The sequence below is a fragment of the Stenella coeruleoalba genome (genome assembly GCF_951394435.1).
Source record: "Stenella coeruleoalba genome assembly, chromosome: 2".
Taxonomy (NCBI): domain Eukaryota; kingdom Metazoa; phylum Chordata; class Mammalia; order Artiodactyla; family Delphinidae; genus Stenella; species Stenella coeruleoalba.
In genome coordinates this window covers 34529648-34544043 of record NC_137147.1, presented here as the reverse complement: position 1 = coordinate 34544043, position 14396 = coordinate 34529648, and the positions used below count along the sequence as shown (strand labels likewise).

Below are 14396 nucleotides of genomic sequence, written 5' to 3'. Positions count from 1 at the left end.
TATCAGCTCTAAGTTCCATACCAAAAAAATATATTTGGTGTGTGTATACACAAGGGTATACACACACACAAATATGTAAGTTACGATTCCATGGAAGAATCTCATAATTATAGAATAAAATATTTCTTTTATCTTTCAAATTAGAGTGTATATAAGAGCTGTTATTTAACTTTTTAAGAAGTTTTTTTATCTTTTTTGCATTCCTACAGTTTTACCTTTTTCATTGGCGAAGGATAGCTGCAACTCTTTAGAATAGTTTTTAAAAATTGGGCCTCTCATTATTTTAAGTCCTTGTTAAGAGATTTTTCTTCCATTATAATAAAGGTAAAGATTTTCTTTCATCTGACTTATATCAATTTTATTTAATAAATAATGTGTTCTTGCTTTTATATGTCTTCCAGATTGTAACTCACTGAGTTATTTTTCATTCGTTTTTTTGAGAGACTCTTGCAAAGTAGATTTTTCTACTATAAAGTATAATGTTGTTGATTTTAAGTGATTATGATAAGACCCCTCTGTTTAGCATGAGCAGCAGAGCATTAACTTGAGTCAAACGTTGCCTCTTTGCGTTCCCCTATTTTACAACATCCTGGGTCCAAGTCCATTCTGACTTGTCAGGCTGATGTTGTTTTCACAGCCTTAATTTGTAATGTATGGTTGTTATGGAAATTTTAAAAATTATATAAACTTATTTGGCTTACCAATTTGAACAATTTATTTACCATAAGTAGTTATGGATACTTGCTTATATTTTTTCATCTTTGCTTACATATGTAATTATGTAGCTGTTTTCTATTGGACTTAGGTGAAAGCATAAATGCAGGAGGTGCTGTTAGTTATTTTTCTTCAAAATATATTTATAATCGTCTCACTTTCTTTTCCCAGTTTACTTTGGAGGTTTTATGGTAATGTCCAAGGCTATATTTCCTGGTCATTGGTATCTCCAAAACTGCTGTTTCTTGATAAATCTTCATTAAGTTTTCAAGATTATTGCTAGCATATTGCAATCTTCAGACATCTGGTAATTCACACACATTCAAAAACAAACGTACCCATAACTTCTATTCTGTACTGCTTCTGGTAGAACTATTCAGTTTTCACAATTGCTTTGACTGTAGTCCATTACAGCAACTTGTATGACATAAGTGACTTTAGACTTTTGTTTTAGTACAAATCATAGTATTCAACATTTGTTAAGCACTTACTACGTGTTAGGAATGATACTGAGCATTTTTATGTTCTGTCGCATTTAAGCAAAGTACAAAGATCCTTCCTATGTCTGAATAGGGTGTAATACCTTGTAAACTGAAAACATAATAGATTTAATGGATTAATTTCAGAATTGGAGTCTACAGGCCTAAGTTTTATTGATTTACTGTGTGGCTTTGCGTTATTCATAGAATTTATTAGTGTGTCTATTTCTTCACTTACAAAAAGATAATAAAATATGTCTCCTCTGTATTATGTAATATAGGAATATGTTGTGTTTAAACACAGAATATCTATAGATGTTTTGTAAGAAAGGCTCCATAAATAAAACATTCTGATGTGAATATTTCTCCTATTATTAAATTATGTTGCTAAATAATAGTATTCATGTTTAGCTCTCCAGTGCAATAAGAGAAATAAGAGCTTTTTCACATTATAAATTTATGTTATATATAATGTTATCATACTAGCATTATAAATATGACATCCTTTTAGTTAACTAAAATTGCTTTATAGTGTTAACAATTTAGTTTTATAAGATGGATAACAAATATTATTACCCCTTTTTACAAATGGGAAACTGAGAGATGGATAAATTTCTGGAGGCATAAGAACAAAAGCTTATATTTATTTAATATGTGAATAATGAAGGACTATTAGGTTATAGATGACGAATAAAAATCCTGATCATAAAGTGAGAGGTTAGTAGCTTTAAAATCCATCTTTAGATGAGCAAAACCGTAAGAGAACAAGTTATTTAATTCAAGCTACAGCATGTCATAGCCTCCAAATACTTAATGTGTATGGATTTTTCTCTCATCTTTACTATTGAAACTTCTACTAAGTTAAGCTTATCGCAAGACAACAGCAATATTGCATTTCTTTGCTTTTAGGAAGTACTGTACTCATTTCCATCTTTCCCAGTTGGCCTGTAATTTTAAAACTGAGGGTGGTATGAGAAGACAAAATGCAACACCTTATAATAATATTTAAAATAGGAATGAGCTGTTTTTGGTTTTTCTCTTTTCTTAGCAGTTCTTCCACTCACTCTGTTTCCTTTACCTCACCTATTTCTTCCTCTCACTTTTTCACATGTGTCTGTTTTGGTGAGAATCTAGTTTTGTCGCAAGAGAACTGCAGATGTGATAATTACGTGTTTCTAATGTGGATACTTCCTAAAGAGGCCACCAGTGAGAATTATTGTATCTTAAGGCAAAAGAGCAAAGTTTTAGATTTTCTAAAATCAATTGGCAGTGAGTCACTTGCAAATAGTATTTATAAGTCTAAAGTAGGAGCTTATTTCCTTTATTCTCAATTAAGATGTTCAAGAATGGCTTAAATTATGTTGTTATATGAACATTAAAAACTTACACTGCTTTTAGTAAACCAAGTAATTATGTGTGACCATCAATAGAGTGGAAATCCAATGTATAGATTTTTTTAGGTAGCTCTTATGTTTCTACTTATATTATACACCACTAACTACATTAAAAAAACAAAATTCCAAAGTAGCTGGAGTAAAGAAGCTGGGTTATACATTCACCAGTTAACTGAGCAGACAACAGCCTTTCAGTACAATTTCAAATTGGATCATCTTTCTACTTCATTTTTTTTCAGATTTGAGAACAGGATATATTTCCATATCTGTATATCAACTTTTGAAGAACATGAATGAATAACATTTTCTTCTCTATAGCTTAAAGGACATGTAACCAACAATCTACAATAAAGGAGAACTTTATTATTTTTCACATAGTGCCAAAAATGAATAAAAGTGTAATGCATATATAAAAATGCTAATAATCCATAGAAATACCACTATTTTCTCCCTTTTCCTGGAATGAGATATAAAATAGTACAATTTATAAGTAGACTATAAAGATAAGTGCTATTCTTGTGAGAATCTCTTATAAAAAATAATTCACTCATTTGAGTTCCCTGATTTTTTGTTTGATAATTTGACTACCAATATTTAGATAAATGAGGAAAATAATATGAAAAAGTACTCACTGGGTAAAGAAATTATAAAACTTTGGAGTACTCACTGCTATACATATACTCAACTTGGTTATTTAATAAGGGTTGAGATGAACAATGGAAACAGTAGACTCTTCACTCAACATCTCATGCTCACTGCAGAGTACATGTTCGTTGAATGGAATGGACGATGAAATTGCCTGGAGTACTTAAATTTTTATTTTTATTTTTTTGTTTCTTTCTCTATAATTATACTGTCTCCTTTGATCTTTCATTATAACCAGATCTTACTTAAATATTGTACCACTTTAACTGAAAAACAAAATGGAGTATCTCCATTTTGAAAAGCTTTCTGCTTCTTCCAAGAGTGGAAAAAGATGTAAATATTTAAGAAGGCTAAAGCTCCAAGGAAGAGAAATACATTACCAGTGCATTCATAACTCTCAAATTAAACTGGAATAACTATTTTCATTACTTAGTTGCAGCTTCTTCTTTGTAGCAGTAGTTTTTAACCACTTAGTCACACTGTTACGATACAATGACATGATTAGTTGAAAGGTGTTTGTAATTAGTAATATAAAATTAACAAAATCTGTATATGAATGTTTTTAATCAAGTGGAATAAATTAAAGACTGCCCTTATAATACTGCGACTCTTACTTCCACTCTGCTCTGCTTCTTAAATGAGGAGAGAAAAGAGTAAATTTATAGCTGGTGTTCCTTGAACATCCCTATGAGTTAGTCATCTATGTAAATTTTATTCATCATGTATAGTCCTGAGAAAAAAATATATTAAAGATAGCTTCTCTGTACCATAGGATACATATAGAGACAAGATCTGAATTGTTTATTATAACCTTTTATTAAAGTGTAAAATAAAATTTATGTGTTTGAGTCAAGAAAATGTATTTGGCTGACGTTAATGGATAGAGTCAGGAAAGTTTGATTGGCTGGCATTAAACTGCCTATTTTTACCTAATTTATCTCCTCACTAGGTCTATATTTTGCTCTGATGAAGGATCCTCACATTTATTTCAATCTATTTTACAAAGTTGATTATAAGGTGATTATGAATATTAGAACAAGTTGTGTACATTATCATGAATCTACCTCATTCCTTCTATCTGCAGTCTGTTTTTCAAAGTGTAGTCCTCTGACCAGCATCACAAGCATAACCTGGAAACTTGTTAGATATGCAAAATTTGAGACCCTAGCCAGACATTCTGGATCAAAATCTCTGGGTATGCCCAGCAATCAGCATTTAACAAGGTTTCTAGGAGATCCTGATGCACACTAAAGTTTGAGAACCACTGCTGTAATCATATCCCACCTTGATAGCTTAACAAGGTTATTAGTACCCATTAGATACTGTTTCAAAGATAGTCTTTGTTATTTAAGATTATTTAATCAGCAGAGGGCACTGTAGTAGTTGTTAGGAGGAAATTGTATTAAATCTACATGGTCAAGTAACAAGCATGTAAATATTAATGCATAAATTCTACCTGTTAATAAAAATATGTCTAAAACATAAGTAAAAGCACTATACTAAGTGATTTTTCACCACCACCATGCATACAAGAAATTTCTGCACATTTACATTTAACTATTGTGTGTCCTGTGCATACTTAAATATCATTGACTTTTAGCAATAATGTTTTTTAAGGTAATTTTTCCTATGAAGGTTAAAAATGGACTTGAACTTCATTGACAATTTCCCTGGACTATAGAATCATTGTTTATGACACCCTTTTTTGCAACTTGAATAGTCTTTGAAGCATCTTTCTGACTTTCATGTTATCTTCAAAGTGTCAAGGGTAAAAGAAAAAATCACAATAAGTGATTCTGCGTAGGAGATTGCAACCTTCAAAGTTTAGAAAGTATTTAGAAGTTAAAAATAAAATGTCTTATTTAAAGAGTATAGCTAAATCCAATTAAACCTCATTATTTTGGAAACTACTAGTCCAAAAAAGGTTATATCTGAAGTAAGAATATAAATTTCTACTATTGCTCAAGGAAAAACAGAAGTTGGTAATCAAATTTAATAATTTATTTAAAAAATGTGGGAAACGGAATGAAACTAATTAAGAAAAAAGGATTTCAAACTTTTAATGGCATCTTTTTTTGCCATTGATTATGAATAGTCCATTGATAATGATTGCTTGTTATCTACTTGTTAACAAGTACTGATAACCTTCATTTATCTGTGCTTGTCATCCTAATGTATATGATTGAAGGAATAAAGCTACATTTGTTAAAACTACTCTTCTGTTTGGATTTTCTAGTAAGTTCGACAGATAGTTTTTTCTCATTTTATTCTAAACTAACTTTTATTCTCTTGCTCTTTGCCTTCTAGTTGAGCCTCTCCATTTACAGTTTACAGATGTTTTCACCCAGCTCTTGCCCTCCTGTCCATCTTCCAATTTCCATCTCGTTTGGCTGTTTCTTCCCTTTAGATACCATTATTTCAGTATTCTTCCTGCCCCCAACTTGTCAATGTTCTTACATTTAGGTTCTTGCTCTCTGTTCTCTTTCCCCTCATCTTTGGTTCTCAACCACTGTTTCTAGGTTTGGTTTCTGGATTTTTGTATTATTTCTCTTCTTTAACTGGTATAATCAAAACTGCAAGGATGTAACAATTGGAAAGCAGAGGCATAGAGAAAATTGACATGTATTGAATACCTACTCTATGCTAGGTGTTTACTTACATCATTTAATTCTCATAAAATGTAGGTATGCTTTATTATTAGCTCCATTTTATTCATAAATACACTGAAGCTCAGAGAGATTAAATATTTTGTTCTAATTCACAGAGCTACTAAGTGACAAAGCCGGGTTTCAAGCCTATATGGGTTCATTTATTCACTCCTTTATTCAACAAATATTTATTGAGTGCACGTTCTGTATGTTGGACACTATGGTAGGTGCTTCAACAGATCCGGTCCTTACTCTCCAGACCTTAATTGTATGGTGGTATTGTCTGACTTCACAGATGGTGATCTTTTTGCTACACCAAACAGAAGAAGAGAAAATAAAAAGTAAATAGAATGGTTCTAATGTTTTATGGAAAAGATGTATTTGTTATAGATGTAAGAAAGACTATATTTGTGCATTATTTAGGAATATATAGCAAAAGGGTTGCTTTGTGTCTAGTCCTGGAGAGGGTCTCCCTCCTCACTCACCCCTGTCAACACCAATGCCTTGTAGTGGCATCACCACAATATATATTTTCCTCTTATGTTCTATGCTGTACAAGATTTATGTCTATAGGCCAACATTGTCTAGAAAGTCTTCAGAAAGAATTAACTGTCCTCCCTAAATTATGTTTGGAAAAAGATGAAGACCCCTGTGTAAGAATACATACATTCATTCATCCATCTATTATCCATATATTTACTAATACCCTAAAAAGTATTTAAGATGGTTTAGCCAAATACATAAAATATAACAGAACTTTTAATAAGATAAATATGGAAAATAGGGCAAGGAAAAATAAGATGAAATTGGGTTGTATTCAGTAAGCCTACTAAAAAATATTCATAAATTAGTCTCTCTTCTCAACGGTAACTTGATTCACAGTCATCATAATTTTAAAGACAAACTGGTATCACAGAAGTGTACCCCATTCCTAGTTGTAATACGTAAGAGGAAATTTCTCCTACAGGTCCTCCTAAAGAGGACCTCAGTACAGTGTGGTGAGCAATGTTCTCAAATACTCGCTAAAATAAATATGAGTTTCATTGAGCCATTTAATTGTATCCACCTGCATACCATAAAAGCAAAGTCCAGTAAAACAGTTCTTTTAAAAGTGGATGAGCCTTTTCAGGTAGATCACTGTGGTCTGGCTAAATCCGACGGTATATTTTAGAGGATCTCGAAAAATGAATGAATTACATTTCTTTTAGGTAATTCTCATATGTAATTTGTCAATTGAGTTTTTCATGTACTAGATAACAGTGAGTTTGCACACTCTTACAAGTTTTACTCACTACTGCAACATCATTGCATAGAATACCACCTAGTACATAGTAGGTGCTTAATAAGTATTTGTTGTATGGATGGATAAATGCTGTGCTTTGAAGTATGTAAGTGAAAGACTTCCTCTGTCACTTCTCTGTTGATATTTTCTTCCTTTGTCCTTAAATAACGTGTGCTACTATACTTTGGAGTATATCATCTTTATGTGGACCCTCAAATTCATTAAATGTCATGCATTGCTTAGGTGACTTTTTCAAACAGATAATGAAATAAATATTAACCCTATACAAAGAGCTGTTTTAAGATTGTTCTCAGTAATATCCCTTTGTTGATTTTTAGGGCTCTAAGATTTTAAGGTCCCTAAGAAGAAGTTGTAAACTTCAGTGAAGCAATTTTAACATGGAAATAGTGTTTCTTCTCAGGAGACCTCAAAATCATACCGGATTTATTAAATTTGGAAAACATGGGATAGATTATATATAACACTAGCTCAACAATTTTCAGCTATATATTGATATTTTAATGAAAGTAGTTAGCTCCCAAACTTAGAAATTTAAGTATGTCCTTTTCTCCTTCCTGTTGGCCCCTTATTTTTAAAGCAGGTTTTATTGAAAAGCTTTATGGTAGTGTTAATTTTCCTTTAAAATTTCTGACATTGTTCAATATAGCATTATGCTGGGATTCAGTGAACCAGTAGATTACATCAATTCCAGTAATCCCTTATTCTATATAATTATAAGGGATTAACTAATTTATATGCATCTTAAAAGTTTATTTATAACATCAACTGGCATGTAACACATACTTGGTGCATTTTAACTGCTCTGCCCAGATTTCTTACTCTATGAAAATCTGTTGAGCTATTATAACAATCTGAGGCTTCATTTTAAAGTTTAGGTTATTAGGCTAGATGAGATATTTACCAACCTAAATTTTGCCTAGAACAGTGATTTTTACTTAGGACGATCACTCGACTTCTAATGAAATATTGAACTATCAATCTTTCACTATATTTTTCCATAACTTACTTTTTATTTTGTCTTGCTTCTTACTTACTGTAATACTTTATTTTGCAAGCTTTCTTCCTGTGTTGCTCCCAGTTATTGTAACCTGCTACATATGTAGAAAGAGGATTAGAAATGGATTAAATCATGTGTTTCACTCCCAACTTTAGCCTAAAACATATCTTTACCATCACATTATGATAAATATATGCCTATTTTCATTGACCTTTAGAAAATGAAATTTTCTTGCCTCCTTCAGTACCTTATTCGAGGTTTAACCACACTTGTCTTAAGAATGCCCTATCTTAAAAGTTCTATTATATAGCTAAAGCCTATCACTTCATTAATTCTTTTTTAAAAACAATCAGTTCATTTATATCGAAGATATGGAAATGGTAAATCTAGAGTTTTTCTTCTACCCAATTTATGGGGAAAGTTGACTCGATGATTTCTTGAGTTCCATTTATTATATCATAAAATCATAGAGCTAGGAGAGATACAAGGTGATCTTGGGTTTTTACGGACTAATTATTTCAAGAGTAATAGACAAAGAAAACTACCCAGATTTTTTATTCTGTGAAAATCTATTGAGCTCTTATAGCAATCTGAGGCTTAATTTTAAAATACAGGTTATTAGGCAAGATGAAATTTCTATTAAATACTTCTGAATTGTAAGGGATAAGAAAGGTCTGCTAATGTAAAAGCTCCCTTGATGTTCTGGTCCTCAGCTTTTATTCAGTGGTCCCAAAGAATTGAGTCTTGGTGCCTTAAAAAAATATTTGGAGAACTACTAAGTATGGTTTATAGATAGCATGATTTATAATTAAGTTAATTTTACTACTCTGCCTTCCTTATTTTTGGTTAATTTCACTCAGTCTGCTATTTAATCTTTAATTACAGGCCACAAAAGAAGTAATAGAACGGGAAGCGCCAGGGATGGCCCTGGCAATGCTGATGGGATCACTTAATGTTACACCTCTGGGCATGCTCTCTAGGTAAGAAAGTCACCAACATGTTGCAAAGAAAATTAATTCCATACCACTAATCACTACAATAGACTGATAAACCTAAGAAACTCCAGTCATACCACTTAATTTTGCCCCCCTTATTTCCCAGAGTTATGAGTCTCAGTATCCTGTCTAGTTAAATATTGGCCACAGTTTCTTTCAAGTTCTTTTTTTGTTTGTTTGTTTTTGCATATTGTGTTGAAACTTTTAGAAAATATTGTATTACTGCTAAAAGTTATCAATTATAACCCCAAGAAGAGTCCAGTTTATTAAGATGTAAAATATTCTTTTTTTGTGTGATTATAATCATCAATTAATTTCCCTTAGTTGTCATTAAATACTAATTTAGTAAAACTAAGAAGTAGAGTCTTTTTTAATAAGTTTTTACAAGTCAGTTTATAAATAGGCATGTTGATGTGTGGTCATGAAAAGAAGCTCAATCAATAATATATTACTAGTATATTAAATTAGTGTATTTAAAACTATGCCTTTGTTGACCTAGATGGTGACATCCATCCTCAATTTGATGGTTTAGTTACTTATTTGTTATTATTTTAGCAATTCTTAGATTAAAATCCCCTTTAATGAGAACAACATACATCACTTGCGTTAAAGACAGAAATATCAACTTAGTGAGAATCTGTTGATTTAATGACCATTGATTAATACAGTTGATTTCAGAGCAATCTAGAAAATATACAGCAACTTTATAATTGCAGGGTTTCACAATCATTATTTATAGCCATTTATTGATCCTGTGTGCAATATGAATATAAAAGTAAATATATCTATTGAATGCATAGAATATGAGTTATAATGCTCTTTCTGTTACTTAGACTAAGTTTGTATGCCATAAATGCCAGCCACTTGAAGCACAGCTACAGGGAAATGTGAATGGGTCATTAGTTAACTGTATTTTCTTTCCTGTTACAAATACTATATTATAACATTTCATTTTAATAAGAGCAAAAAAAGAACTAAAGTAGCTTGATAGAGATTTTGAATTTAAAAGTCCATGCTGGTCTTTTATGAACTCACATTGATTCTTTTATGCTGTTCTTTTTTTTTTTTTTTTTTTTTTTGCGCGGTACGCGGGCCTCTCACTGTTGTGGCCTCTCCCGTTAAGGAGCACAGGGTCCGGACGCGCAGGCTCAGCGGCCATGGCTCACAGGGCCAGCCGCTCCGTGGCATGTGGTATCTTCCCGGACCGGGGCACGAACCCGTGTCCCCTGTATCGGCAGGCAGACTGTCAACCACTGCGGCACCAGGGAAGCCCTATGCTGTTCTTTTTTTAACCCTTACTTATATTACCTGACTGTAGGAGATCAAAGGTCACATTTGGTCTCTTTTCTCTATGGAATTAAGTAGTAGTCTTTGAACATAAAAGAACTCTTTCTTGGCATTCAAGGAATATAGTCAAGAAAGAATTAAACGTTACCTCTTGTTAATTATTTTATAATAAAAATCTAATTCAACAGACATAATAATACTCTATTTGCCAGGCCTTGCATTAACCATTAGGGATGTAAGTATGGAAAGAAAAGTAAGAAATGGTCCTTACCTTCAGGATTCCCAGTTTATCTGGAGAACTTGTTCCTTACAACTGCTAAGGTAACTCTTTAAATTGAATATAGCTTTCTTGATCTAATATAGAAATAACACTTTTGCCTTATTGAAAGATTTTTCTGGATTAATTTCTCCTCTCCCTTCTGAATCCACATAATTACTGAGCAGTAGACTGCTGAGTGAATGGGAAATAAGTTAGCAAGAGCTGATTTTAAGTATTTTGAAATAAGTCCATCATCTTTAGGCTGAAGGCTTTGAAAACTAAAGTGTACACAGCATAGTATACACAAACAGATTCTATATACACATGGTATACACAGTCAGATTCTTCTGGCTTTTCTTTATGTTCATTACCTATTGAACTGAGAGTTTATTTACAAATTTGAAACAGAGATAGTAGTTGGCATGAGCTATGGAAAAGGGAATTGTGGACTATTTCCCTTAATGTTTATTTTTTGGTGCTTTTCAAATCGTTTAAAAAAAATGTTAAACAGCCATGATTAGATTGATGCTTCCTTTGTTTAGCATTTTTACCTTGTATGTACTTGGGGCTTTGTACATGCTTATATTATAACATGTGCTATATTGTAATTATTTACTTTCTTGTCTGTTTTACCTAATTTGTATAAAATCCAAATTTGTATTAAGAACAGCAGCTTTATCTTATTCTTTTTATATCCTCAGCCCCAAAACAATTTCTGACACATAGTAGGTACTCAAAAAAATGTTTCTTGTTATGGTTCCTATTGATAACTCAGTGTTTCATCCTAGCTGTAATAGAATTTTTTTTCAAGGTTAAGTAATGCATCAAGTTGGTGCCTTGCCTTCCTATTTTTATCTCTAGAGAGCAGCATTAAATAAAAATAATTTTTTTAATTACTACATCTGTTTAAATGGTTTTCATCTGCTTGGTTAACTTAATATCTTCCAGTTTTCCAGTTTTTTTTGTACAAGTAAGTTGGAAGATTGCATCAAGTAAAGGTTAAGAGTGTCATCTCTGAACTCGGACTGCTTGGGTTCTATTCTTGTTCTGTTACTAGTTACATAACATCATTCTTTTCTCATCTCTATAATGAGGATGTTAGTAGTACCAGCCTTCTTGCATTAAGTAAACTAGCCCGCTTAAGTGCCCAGAACAGTTGATTCATAGTAAGTTTAAGTGTTGATCACTGTTGTGTTGTTATTTGTTCAGAATTCTAGTTCTTAGAGCAAGTCTGCTGGCAGAACCTTTTAATGCTTTCCTTCATCTGGAAATGTCTTTATCTTACCTTTATTTCTGAAGGATATTTTCACTAGATATAGAATTATGGATTGACAATTCTTTCCTTTCAGCATTTAAAAAAATGTTATTCTATTCTCTTCTGGCTCCATGGTTCCTGTGGAGAAATCCACAGTCTTTTGAATTGATATTCCCTTATATGTATGATTTTTTTCTCTGGATGCTTTGAAGATATTTTTTCTTTATTTTTGATTTCAACAATTTGATTATTATGTATCTGGGTGTGGTTTTCTTTGAGTTTATCCTTTTGGGTTAAAGGAGCTTCTTGAATCTGTAAACTTATGTCTTTAACCAAATTTGGGAAATCTTTAGCTATTTTTCAGACTTTTCTTTTTCTGCACCAATCTCTTTCTCATTTTCTTCTGGTACTTTTGTGATATGGATTATACATCTTCTGATAACATGTCACAGGTTTCTGATGTTCACTTTTTTTATTCATTTTTACTCTATTCTTCAGATTGTTTTTATTAATCTATCTTCAAGTTCACTGACATTTTTCCTCTTTCATCTTTATTTTGCCTTTGAGCCTGTCTAGTGAATTTTTAAAAATATTTGTTTACTTATTTATTTATTTGACTCCGTTGGGTCTTAGTTGCAGCATGCCGGATCTTCACTGAGGCATACAGGATCTTTCATTGCTACACATGGGTTCTTCATGGTGGCTCACGGGCTTCTCTCTAGTTGTGGTGTGTGGGTTTTCTCTTCTCTAGTTGTGACGTGGGCTCCAGAGCACGTGGGCTCTGTAGTTTGCGGCACGCCGGCTCTCTCACTGAGGCGCGCGAGCTCAGTAGTTGTGGCACATGGGCTTAGTTGCCCAGCGGCATGTGGGATCTTAATTCCCCGACCAGGGATCAAACCCGCGTCCCCTGCATTGGAAGGCAGATTCTTTACCACTGGACCACCAGGGAGGTCCCTCCAGTGCATTTTAAAATTACAGATACAGTATTTTTTCAGTTCTAAAATTTCTATTCTGCTGCTTTTTTATGGTTCTATTTCTTTGCTAAGAATTTTTATCTTTCCATTTATTTCAAAAGGAGAATGGTTATAATAGCTACTTAATATTATTTTTCTAACAATTCCAGTGTCTGAATCACCTTGGAGTTAACATCTGTTGATTTTTTCTGTGAGAAGTGCTCAGATTTTCCTGATTCTTTTCTGTGTTGAGTAATTTTGGATTGTACCCTGGACATTTTGAGTATTATCTTTTAAGACTCTGGACTCTGTTAAAATCCTCTGGAGAGAGTCAGTTAGTTAGTTAGTTAGTTAATTTGTTTCAGGAATCAAGCTGATTGGATTCAGATTGAAAATTCTGTCTCACCTTATGTGGATAGTGATTCAGCCTTTGCTATACTGTCTGGGTCTGCCCAGCACATGAACTATTCAGGAGTTAGCCTGAGATGTGGGCAGTGGAGTATATTTTACTTATGTTTTTAAAAGCCTTTCTTATAATTCTTTGAGTTTGTTACATGTGCTTAGTTCAGGAGTGAGCCTGGAACTTGTGTCAGTTCATTCGCAGAATTAAGGAATCCGCCTTCTCCAACTCTCTCCTCTCCAAGAATTTCCCTACACTCTTCACTTCCCAGTTAATACTCTATAAGAAATAGCTTCTGGCTAAAGGAACTGGAAATAGATGATATTTCTTGTAGAGTATTAATCCCCTGTGCTATTATGCAATTCCGCACAATTGGAACACCTTCAGGGCAAAGGCAAAAGAAAAGGAAAAAAAAAAAAAAAATAACAGAGCTTCCTCTCACCCAAACTTTTACACTTTAGCCAGAGAGATAGGTCTTCTCACCGGGTTCTAGTGCTTGCACCATCACAATCGCAGTAGTACAGCTCTATAACTGGAATTAGCCCCCTTAAGGGTTATTGACTCAAGTTCTGACTTCAGTCCCCAGTTTGCCTGCTATTGTTTATGTTCAGAGTTCTCAGGTAGTCATTCTTTGATTTTCTGTTCTCAATAAGTAGGAGACAGAGCCATAGTTAAGGTTCTACAATGTTGGTCAACACCAACAGAAAAAGAGCTCTATTTTAAAAATCAGATCCCTGAGTTTATATCCTAGCATTTACTAGCATTTACTATCTATGTGACCTTGGGAAATTTACTCAGCTAGGTTTAGCACTTCCAGTCCCAGGAGCTAATTGAACTGCCCACAGAAATTCAGCATATAAGCTCCCTAAATCTGTAATTTATGCCCCACTCACTTTTTAAAGAGATCAAATACTTTTTTTTCTAAGCATCATTGACAGTAATAGAGCAACCACTGTGGTTACACATTGAGACATAATTTATCCTGGTTTTATTCTCAGTTCAGTCGTTAACTTGATTTGTGATCTCTACGTAGTTTTTTAGTGCCTTCACATAGCTCATGGTAATGT

General features: G+C 32.9%; 1 protein-coding gene across 15 annotated transcripts in view; it reads left to right on the top strand.

Moving 5' to 3' along the window:
- The window catches only part of GPHN (gephyrin), a 617199-nt gene that overhangs the window by 293795 nt on the left and 309008 nt on the right, over positions 1-14396 (top strand). For 13 of the 15 annotated variants that reach the window (XR_013827354.1, XR_013827355.1, XM_079915075.1 and 10 more), the window contains one exon: positions 9066-9160. The exons of the other annotated variants lie outside the window; for them this stretch is intronic. Coding sequence is in view for 11 of the 13 variants with exons in the window: in XM_079915075.1 (XP_079771201.1) it covers positions 9066-9160 (95 nt within the window). In the remaining 2 variants the exon portion in view is untranslated. The remainder of the gene's footprint in view (positions 1-9065; positions 9161-14396) is intronic. 15 annotated transcript variants of the gene reach the window in all.